Source organism: Nestor notabilis, unplaced genomic scaffold (assembly GCF_000696875.1).
Source record: "Nestor notabilis isolate BGI_N333 unplaced genomic scaffold, ASM69687v1 scaffold11215, whole genome shotgun sequence".
Taxonomy (NCBI): Eukaryota; Metazoa; Chordata; class Aves; order Psittaciformes; family Psittacidae; genus Nestor; species Nestor notabilis.
Window position 1 is genome coordinate 1 of NW_009930682.1, and position 11,496 is coordinate 11,496.

The 11,496-nt window shown below is 37.9% G+C and overlaps 1 protein-coding gene across 1 annotated transcript; it reads left to right on the top strand.

The window, feature by feature from the left end:
* Positions 1–2,996: 2,996 nt before the first annotated feature.
* TES (testis derived transcript (3 LIM domains)) lies at positions 2,997–10,649 on the top strand (the record flags this gene model as incomplete). Its single annotated transcript, XM_010015517.1, has 5 exons — positions 2,997–3,283; positions 4,362–4,697; positions 7,957–8,172; positions 8,730–8,888; positions 10,287–10,649. Coding segments are annotated over 5 exons (1,190 nt in total), but the record flags the coding sequence as incomplete, so codon positions are not given.
* Between the last annotated feature and the right edge of the window lie 847 nt (positions 10,650–11,496).

Consider the following 11,496-nt stretch of genomic DNA (forward strand, 5'->3'; position numbering starts at 1 on the left):
TCTGCCGCTGTCCGTCAGTCCTGTAGCCCCAACGATCCACAAGCTCCAATACCAGGGCCGCTACACCTGTAATTCTGTAACATGGTCCCTGTAACAGCTTCTTGCAAAGACTATGTAGCCACAGAGTCATTCACTTAATCTTAAAGAGCGAGGAGATATTGTCAGACTGAAATGTACACACTCAAATTCTTATTTAAGTTTGGAGTGGGGGGAGGTTAGTGAGTACCTCATTCTTTTCAGTGCAGTTTTAAAGCACAGTAGTTCTATGCCAGCTTTTGCAGTGGAACCCAGAAAGCACCTAAGGACAAATTAGCTGCAAAGGACTACAAGCATACATCTGTTCATCTGTTTCTTAGGACAAGAAAAAATCTCTCGCAGATAGTGAAATTAGTGAAACATGTTAAACCTTCAAGGTGAGACTGAGGATGATAAAAGCAAATGCATCAGGGTGGAAACACAAATGGGATCTCAAAGCTGTTCTGCATTCTAAGAGAATACTACTGGAAAATAGATAAGCAATTTCATGATGTAGCATGAGCAAAATTAAGGTGCTCTTGTGGCTTTTCCAGTGTGTGTGAAAGTCTCAGGGAAAGAATTCCAGCACAGCTTGTTGCCGGTGATCTAGCCTTAGCAGGCTGTCAATGCTGCTTCACTGCAGTTGGATGTTGTACAGAGTGGGGAGAGCTGCACAAACTGTCATGCTGCTCTTGACCACAACAAAACGAGTTGTTCTTGCTGATATCTGTTTTGCAAGCAGAGCAGTTCTGAACAGCAAGACTACACTTTACTTGCATGAGTCTGAGCAGGTTACTTGAGCATGTTCATTCACCAATATTATTAGATTGCATCCTGTCAAGAGACAATACTAAAACTGGGGCTTATTATTGCTAAAGACTTAAGCTGTAAAAATGATTAAAATATCTGGGAAGTTATTGTTCAAACGGACGAACTGTTGGAATTCAAGATACACATGCTATGAAGCATGTAGCTGCATAGTGGTCATCATAGTATTACATGATGACTGTGATGTAATAATGAACTAAACCTGCAAAAATTAAGTCTAATTCTGTCACCACATATTAAATCTCAAGACATAACTGTGAGTTGTTAACAAGGTATAATCATATGCACACCTTAAAAGATAAGCAAAGTGAATATAAATTGCTTTATTAGTGTATTAAATAGTCTCTTAAGTATTAGCTAGGTAAAGGATTCATCTAGACTGATACCAAAGATCTTGAAAAATTTGATGTGAGTGCTTGAGATGCACAGTACAGCATTTAGGCTTAATGGGCAATGCTAGTTCATGCGTGAATGTTTTGGTAAACTGTAAGATTTTGAAGTGCTTAACGTTTAAGGTATCCAGATAAGTATCAGATTTGAATTTCTGTCTTTCCTGTTGCGGAAATGAGTTGGAAGTCATGCAAGCTGTCATACAGCCCACGCTTCAGTTACTGAGCTCTTTAGGTTTGTGTGTCGCAAAGCGGAGTCTGTACTGCTTAACACTCTTATTTTGTTTGTTATTATAGAGTGGTTTATATCTATAGCAGAGTTAGCTATTTTTATTTGGGGTGGGCTTCATAGCTTAGGTTACTATAACTTATGGTTGCTGTATAATCACATGACCAAAGCAGCATCCACCACACACACTGAAATGATAGTACCCCACATCATGCACACTACATATGTATACCAGTTTATCTTTGAGACTGGCTGTGTACTGCTTTCATGGTGAGGTATATGCAGGTCCTCCATACTTCCTTTACTATCACTTAATTTGCCTGCTATAGTCGCAGCGTGTACTTGTCATGTACCTGTTAGGTGTCTTAAGGTATGTGTTTTGTCTTCAAGACTTTAGAAAGCAAGATGTAGAACAATGTTAGAGTTCTATGGGCTTTGGCAAGCAGGGTTGAGAAGCAGTTTGTAGGTAGCAGGTTTATGCTATGTGCTATGTGGAGGATAAATAACGGGATAAAATCTTACTCATTCCTCTTCAAACTCTAGAGATCCAGAAGGTTGATCTGTTTTGTTAGGCTATACTAAGAACCTTTAGTTATATCCAGCTTCACTAATTTGCATGTACTGTGGTTGACGGTTTTGAACTAAAGTTCTAGGGAAGCCGTTAAGAAATAGTAAACTAGCTTGTCTAATCCAACTTTCTGTTTATTATATGTGAATTGTTTAATTATGCTTAACATAATAAATTGCTATCTAATATCCCTTATTCAAATGAGTTCAAATGTGTTATATATGAAAAAATACCATTAATATCTAAGTAAGTAAAGCCTTCTACCTTTTAAGGATATTATCTGTGAAAATTCACCTACAGTGTGTGCCAGAGTACCTCTGACTGGGTTCAGAGCCATCTGAAAGGCTTTATCCACATAAGCTTTCCACTTTTTTTCATCTTCTGTATTAAACGCTGAACTTTGAACAGATCTTGGTGCAACTACACTGTATATATGGCTGTATGCATTTTTTTTTTTCCTTTCCAGGGAATATTTGTTTCAACTTGATAGCAACCCCGCGATAACCAAATATCATGCATACAGTGAATATGAAGAAAATAGTAGTGTGTGTAACTGAGCATATAAAGAGAATCTGAAAAAAATAAAAGTCCAAATAAATGATTGTTGGGGGAGTGGTGTAATGTTGATGCATTTAAGTTAACTTATGTGTGACTACCCATAATAAATCTGGTAGGTGGGTGATAATGGACAAGTATGTGTGTGATCAGTACTGAGATATAACTGAAGGAATGGTATAGCATCATGTTCAAAATGCATTAGCGTAGCTGACTGGATCTGACTGCAATCCCTGTGAACAAAGATGTAAATAATAGATCATGAGAAGTAAAGAGTATCTTCAAGAAGAGTTTGACACATTGCAGAATAACTTGTATGTTCTCTAATGAAAGCACTGAAAACAAGGCTTTGGGTTGCTAGTGATGTTGTTACTACACGTGCAGCTGTTGTCAGATGTAATTTTCAGCTGAGACTGTAACTTTGTTGCTGTTTCCATAAATTTCAGAAAAATATGCCGCAACTGCAAATGTGGACAGGAAGAGCATGATGTCCTCACGAGCAATGAGGAAGATCGGAAAGTGGGGAAACTCTTTGAAGATACAAAGTACACAACCCTTATTGCAAAGCTGAAGAATGATGGCATACCCATGTACAAACGCAATGTAATGATACTGACTAACCCAGTGCCAGCCAAGAAGAACGTATCCATCAATACTGTGACTTATGAGTGGGCCCCTCCTGTTCAGAATCAGACACTTGTAAGTCAAAGTCACTTCTTCATATTCAAGGCAGGAGCTGATGGAAGATAGAGAGAAGTAGAGCCTGCTGGAAGGATAAATTCGCCTCTTGTAGTTGTCTTCCTTGTAGATGGGATTAAGTGTTATCTATTAAGCCCCTAGAACCCAATTTCTCTAACCTGCTTTTTTCCCTTTTTTTTTTTTTTTTTTTTCTTTTAGTAAACTTAAAAGATTTGCATGGAGTTTGGGCTTAAAAGAAGAAGCAAAGGGTGGGGGGACGGGGAACACGCCACGCAGCAAACTAACCCCACAACAATTTATGTCATTGTTTAAAGCTAAGGGAAACACTCAGTCTTGCGTATAGCTTTTACTGTATATGGTAAGAACAAGATCAGTGCTGACATCTAAAAGATCAACTGTCTTCCCGTATATTTTCAGCTGAAGTAGATGAGATGGTAGATAGCCTTCTGAGGATTTTGTTTCACTTTTCAAACTTTGATTGCTAATTTACTGTACTACAGTGTTGTGTGATTCATGCTGGAATTACATTACCTCTGACCTACATCTCAAAATATCCTTTTTCAGTGAATTAATCAAACTTTGTTCATCTAAATCAATGGTTACTTAACATTCAGTTACCACTTTAATTTTTAGTCTTGTCCTTGCTTTATTAAAACTGGAGTGGTTTTCTTTATCTAGGTAGAATTATTTCTTCAATGGGCTGTGTGCCCAAGGCAGACTATTTCAGCTTCACTTTTTTTAAAGCTATACTGATAATTGGTAGCTTTAGATAGCTTTGAAGAGACAAGGTGCTGTGTAAATGTTATTTACTCACAGAAGTAATAGCTCTGTTCTGCATGTTGTAAAATGCTTAAAAGAAAGCCTGTCTCTTACTCTGGGGAAAAAGCCAGTTAATGCATCTGCTGTATTTTATCTCTGTCTACTGTGTTTTGGGAGCTTAATGTTTATGGAAAGAACCTTGTTTTTGACAAATTTGACTGTCGCTAACAACAGAAGAAATGATTTTAGTCACATGTTTGCTTAAAAGGATGGGTCTATAGTTGAAGTGGCATCTAATATCTAATTCCTTCTGGTTCAGGCTAGACAGTATATGCAGATGCTACCAAAGGAGAAGCAGCCTGTCGCTGGCTCAGAAGGCGCACAATATAGGAAGAAGCAGTTGGCTAAGCAGCTGCCTGCTCATGATCAGGATCCTTCAAAATGCCACGAGCTCTCTCCCAATGAAGTTAAGCAGATGGAACAATTTGTGAAGAAATACAAAAATGAGGCACTTGGCGTAGGAGATGTGAAGCTCCCTGGTGAGGTAGAAACAAGAGCTGCTGACAAGAATAATTTGAACAATGGTGACAGAGGCACCTCAGCTGCTGTAGGAGCAATGGAGGACAAGTCCCCTGATCAGAAGGCATCTCAGTATGTAAGTATAAAAAAGGAAAGGTAAAACAAGAAGGTATATTACTATCAGACTGTTTTCTCTGGTCGTTTAAATCCAGTTAACTTGTTTGTGAACTTGGAATGCTGGAAATCTGGAGAGGGAAAGAAGGAACTGGGAAACCTGAATGCCTGCACAGGACCCTAGTCTCTGACTGTATTTAGTATATTGTAGAAAATAACTTCCTAGATGACCTTTTCATCTTCATTGCAAAAATATGCTTGCTTGGAGATGTTGTATAGCAGGGTGGCTTTTGCAGAATAATAATCAAGAAACTTAGGTAGTCTTACAGACTAATTGCTGCACTTTCCTCCTCTTGAAGAATTTAGTTTAATTTGAGAAGCTTGTTTTCTCCTCTTACTTGGAAGAGCACCAAAATTACTCACTTGACAAATTGTGTTTAAACTTAGATGAAACTAAGTAGTAATATAAAGTAACACCTCTCCATGTCCAACAAGCCAAGCCATATAACAGCTGTTTTGACTAGCTGCTTTTTCATATTCATTTCATATTCTTATCTATGTTAGTCTTTGGCATCTGATTTCTGCCTTGTAATAGCTAAACAAAAAATAAGATGTAAAATTGCCCAGTCTTCATTGATATTTCTATAACTACAGCCTTAAAGCATTTCTGACATAACTTGCTAGCTTCTGTAGTGCATGTCTCAGCTACCAGTTGTAAATAGGAAATAGATGTAGGATTACTGAAGTAACACTATATTAGTTTAGTGAAGGTAGACACTCAATTTAGAGTGGCAAAAGCTCCTACAACTTGATTTCTAGAAATGTTGCTATTATATATAAAGTCAAAAAAATTATTTGTCTCCAGGTTACTTACAGAAAATGAATGTAGAAGTTCTAGATTGAGATAAAAATTTGCTTGTTAACATGGTTGTAGACTAGGGTATTCAATGTTGTTGGAGGGTGTGGAGTGCTGCTTCTTGGTACTTTTTTTTTTTTTTGGTGGTGTGTGTTTTGTGTTTTGTTTTTGGGTTGTGTTTGTTTTTTTTTTTTTTTTTTAAATGACAGTGTATTACTTCTGGTGTAATTCATATGGGGAATGTAAAATCAACTTTTAAGTTTTAGCTTTGAACATGCTCATTTTAATCAGAGTTATGCTGTGCCATTTGGTTATCGGTAGTTACTTTCTAAAATCAATTATTCTGGTTTTGCTGTTATCTTGTCATGGAGATTCTAAGATACTAAACATTTACTTCATCCTGGCTTGATTAGGTTGCTGTCATTTTGTTTTAACCTTGCACTGTACCCTGCTGGCCAACTGGCTTGGGCTACCTCAAGTCAAGAGCAGGAGGCATTCTGTCCTCTTGAGTAATCGTTTCAAAATATGCTTCACTTCTACATTACACCTACTTATCACTTCCAAACTTTTCTTACTCAAGCACCTGAGTATACCTCTGCTTTTTAGGCCAGGCATATCTCATCACTGTGATGAATTAGAGGCTTAGAAGTGTTTAATAGTGCAAGTGAACATTTGAGATGTTTATCTGTTGTTAGCTTTTGAGTTTATGCTGGGCACAATCAGGATTTAGATACGTTGAAGTATTTTGTCTGATTTCTGCAATGTGACTTAGTCTCAGCTATATACTGTAGCATTGACTTTTTTTTTTAAACAGTTCAAAATAAACCAATACAGAAAAGAGCCCTTAAATAACTTGCAGAAGAATTGCCATTCTTGTCTACACTGTTTTCTATCCATTAGTTCTGCATCTTTGCTCTCCAGATTTTCTTGTACATTCTTGTAGACTGAGTCTGAAGCATGTATTCCTGTAGCTGTGGTAGCAATCTCTTGGAAAAAAAACATTTTTGTTATAGAAATAGATTGCAAGTCTTTTAAACCTAGTTTTAAAAACAAACCAACCCACCACCACCAGGAACAACCAGGTCTCCACTATTATTGTAAATATACTTGTAATAATTGCTGCTGTGTTTAAAACGAACAAAAGCTGAATAACAGAAAAATTTATATTCAGCATAGTTTCTTCTTGTAAAGAAGCAAGGCTCTTTATGCACCTTTGAACCACCAAGACTGGGGGTGTTGCAAATGGCAGGTAAATGAATCAACTTGCCCTCATCTGGGTCTGTACAGCTACTAAGCCTCCCAGCTGGCTCCTCATGGAGTGTGAGGTTGAAGTTACAAAGGGAGACAAAAAGCTTTATATGCATATATATATTTGCATTTTCCCTTTCATTAGTTCTCCTTTCATTTTGTTCCAAGCTGTTCTTCCTCCCCATCTGATGTCTTTCTATGTATCTTCTGAAATTGCTTGTCTGAAACAAGTGTGGGGATCTGATCAGTACACCTTCACCACCTTACCACTGAGAACCTTTATATGTATTCTTTTCTTCTCTCTCTCTTTTTTCTTTTTTTTTTTTTCTCTCATATGCTGTTAAAAAAGCCATTTGTGCTGGGCTTGTAGTGATGTGAATCACAGAGGAAAACCTTCCCAGGATGTTCAACTGAGCCCACAGACCAACTGGAGTTCAGGAAATGCCAAGTTGGTGATTAAACTGTAGATAACAGTTTTTCCACCTGTGTTTTTTGACTTGATGACAAAACCCTCTCTGTAAGCAGGAGTAGGGCAGAAGACTGACTGTGAACTTTTTGGAATTTTTTGTAGTGTAGCTGTGTTCATAAACTTTGTAGTCCCTTTTCCATACTCAGTGTTCCCATCCCAAGATTGTTGCTCACAGACTGTTGGACAACAGCCACAAGTGACTAGCATCCCTACAACGCAGTGTTACATAGAATGAGTTTGAAATACTCACAATTCTTTTTTGTATCACCAGTGATGCAGTTACGTTTTGATCTTCTCATGATCTACAAGTACAGCCATTTTCTTGTCATGTGTTCTAGTGATAGTGTAGATGGAGGCTCCTTATTATTCTCTCCTTATTCTTGAGTCTGTAAGGCTTATAGACTATAACATGAATTTTAATTGCCTGGGCTTCTTAAGAATTGGACTGTAGTTGCAAGAATGTGAGTATGGGAAATTTCAATAATCTATTTAAGAAGCACTAGTGCTATGTCAGTAGAACATGCATCATCATGAATTACTTAGATAAACCTGTACTGTGGCATCATGTCACACTACCACCTGATCACAGGAGTAAATTAATGCTTTAATTTCAGTCTGGGAAGGTAAAATTATTAAATATGTTAGAAACATGTAACTGCTATAAATGTACCTCTTCAAAGGTTTAACTTGGTATCAACATCTTTCCAGTCCTGCTATCGCTGCAAACTGATCATGAAAGAAGGTGACCCAGCTGTCTACGCAGAACGTGCTGGATATGACAAATTGTGGCACCCAGCTTGTTTTGTCTGTTGCACCTGCAGTGAACTTCTAGTAGACATGATCTATTTCTGGAAGAATGGTAATCTGTACTGTGGAAGACATTATTGTGATAGTGAAAAACCCCGCTGTGCTGGATGTGATGAGGTAGGAAATATCCTAGTCTTTTGTTTTAGCATACAAGTTTGCTCCCCTGAGAAGTATGACTTCTAGGAAAATATTTCAGTGTAGGGAGACCATGTGCCTTTACTGGTTTTAGCTGATTGTACTTGCAAGGAACTAAAACTGATATAGACACACCACACTCGGGAAGACCCAGTTTATTTTGGCTTTCGTGGGGATTCTATGTGGTCCACGGGGACATAGGAGTAATATACGTAAGTGCAAATTCTTCTGCGCTCTGTTATGCAGCTTTTTCCTAACAAAGGGCACTAGGGGGAGCACTTTACCAAATTACACCTTGTGCGGCATACACAGAACAGCGGGCCTGGTGTCTTCGGCATTTGTTGGCTCTTACTAAATGAAACCTAGGCTTTTGGGAAACCGTCAAACGAGTGAATGCTTTTGTTTTTGTTATTGAAATAATTTGAGAAGGTGGAATTGCCAGGAGCTCCTTGGAAATTCTGAAACATCCTGAGGGTAGTTTTATTAAAGAAATACTATTCAAATGCATGTATTAATACTTGTTTATATCTTCCTCATAGCTAATATTCAGCAATGAATATACTCAAGCAGAAGGTCAGAACTGGCATCTGAAACACTTCTGCTGTTTTGATTGTGATTGTGTTTTGGCTGGGGAAATCTATGTAATGGTGAACGACAAGCCAGTCTGCAAACCCTGCTATGTGAAGAACCATGCTGCGGTAAGATCTGTACAGACGTGCTGGTGCTGTGAGGGCAGGGGAGCATACATCTATGGAGCTTGAAGCTCCTGCTTGCCCCCAGTGTGGGAGTATCTGAAGAATATAAATTGAATGCAAATTTAGGCTCAAGCCAATTGTCTTTTTCCCCTTTGGGGGGGGTGGGGGTGGGGAACAAAAAAACCCCAAAACCACATACAGACAAAAACCTTAAAAGCAGACAAGTGTTTTGTCAATTCAGAAACTTGAACAAAAGCCACTGGCAGGGTGGGTGAGGGGGAGGCTGTTCTGAAAATACCTTAAACTTTTCTAGTGGTGAAGCAGGATTTTGTAATGGGAGGAGTAAAGTATGTGAAGGTGAGTAATGCTGCTAAACATTCAGTTCATGTCAGTTGTAGTTCATTCTGACCAGTGGGATTCAACTTCAGCTGGTCTGCTGAAAGCCTGTAGTGGCAACTGCTGCCTACGTACTTTGTTTCTTTGTTCTTACAACTGAATTATAAAGGAGAGTGAATGCCAGAGTCAAGCTAGAAGTTTGGGTAAGGATGGCGGTTCTTGATTCCTAGTTATGCAAAGAACTCTAATCTGAGACAATGGTCCACTCATATCTACCAATTAACTAGCTATTAGTTGGGAGTTCAGTCTAATGTGCATCTAGAATGTTTATATAGCCAATGGAGGGATAAACTATTATCTCTAGCCGACAGCTAATAATCCTCTGAGGTGGGTAGGAGGATTATCTCTTGGAGAGGCTCCCCCCCCCCCTTAAAATGTTAAATTAAAATTAACATTCTCTTAAACATTGATGTATAAACAATTTTTGACAACCAGATTTTAAGATTAATGACATCCAAGACTTTCTAGGAACTGTTTTTTAGCATTGCTTTACAGCTGCCAGTGCACAGGAAGATTTGTTATCTCTTCAAATGTATGGGTTAATATATGGAAATCTGTGCTGTTTGGCATGACAAGTTTTTATCACTATTTGGGCACTGGGAAATCATAACCATGATATAAATGCTCCAACCCTGGCAATGTTCAAGGCCAAGTTGGACAGAGCCTTGGGCAAAATGGTTTAGTGCGAGGTGTCCCTGCTCATGGCAGGGGGTTGCAACTAGATGATCTTAAGGTCCTTTCCAACCCAAACCATTCTATGATTCTATGTTTAGTCCCAGAAGCAACTAACTTCTTGTGTGCATTTTATTACTATTTTTTTTTTTTATATCCTTAGCTGCATTCTGATCAGAAACTCTGTTTTAAAAATAGAATTAAAAAACTTAGTTCAAAGGCTTCTTTGAACATCCATCTCTCTTCTCCAAAAACACTTAAGAAGTCCAGCTTTTATGAGACTGTGAAGAGCATGTGTGTGCTTCATTTAAGTGTTGTTTTTTTCCTGAACAGATCTGCCAAGGCTGTCATAACGCTATAGATCCAGAAGTTCAGCGTGTGACATACAACAACTTCAACTGGCATGCTACACAAGAATGCTTCTTGTGTTCCTGTTGCAGCAAGTGTCTAATTGGCCAGAAGTTCATGCCAGTGGAGGGGATGGTCTTTTGCTCTGTGGAATGTAAGAAAAAGATGATGTCTTAAGAGAAGACATGCACAGAACCAAGCATTGCTGTGTTCCAAAGGCTCTCGCATTTCTACTGTAAAATATATAGTATCAGGGCATTTAAAGTTATTGAAAAGTGTTAAATAGCAGTTTCCCAAAGATTTTTCGTTTTGAATAACTAAAACTTGCTATGTAATCTTAATTTCTTAAACATAATTATACTTTCTTTTTTGGAATGTTGTTTGAGTCTTATGTCAAATGACTTTGTGTCCCAGAAATGTAAGAAAAAAAAAAACTGTTATGAACTATATACACCTTAAGGGAGCTCTTCACCAAGAAGTATCTTTTTGCTGTATCTTGTCTAATGGAAGAAGAAAATGTGAAAATCCTCCAATTTTTCTTGTATTATAAATGTAACTCTTCCACTTTTTGGCTTCACTAATTTATCATTTTCATAGTTTCCCTGCTTTCATTAAGCACTTTAGACAAAATGATCAGCTTTACAACCTCATACAGTTTTGCTCACTAGACTTCAAGTATGCGGGGAGAATGTAGCTTAAAAAAATAAAGTTCCCTGTAATTGTTTGCTTGTTGACACATGAGTTCTGAGGGATAGTAAGTACTCTCACATCTAGTTTGTAAAGTAATTGCACCAGCAGAAAACTGCTGGCTCATTTTCTCTTTCTTATAACTGTTCACAGAAAAGTTATTATTTTTATGAATATTGGTGTTACTTTGCAGATACTGGGGAGGAGGAGAGAAAATATAAGAGGGGGTCTTGCCCAGATTTAAAAAAAAAAAAAAAAAAAAGATAATTCACCAATGTTAGTGGGTGTCATTCTTTTCAGAACTGGCTTCGGGTTTGGCTTTTTTAATGTATGTTCTTTTCGTAAATTGTGCCTTCTGTCAGAGGGACGTGACTCACAATACCATATGTATTTCCAAGAATGTAATTCTGCAAAAGAATCGTACTTAAGCTTTTGATTCGTAAGTTCTTAACCAAAGTAAATAAGTCTTTCCCAGAAGACTTCCAGAATCTGAGTGGAAAAAAATCAC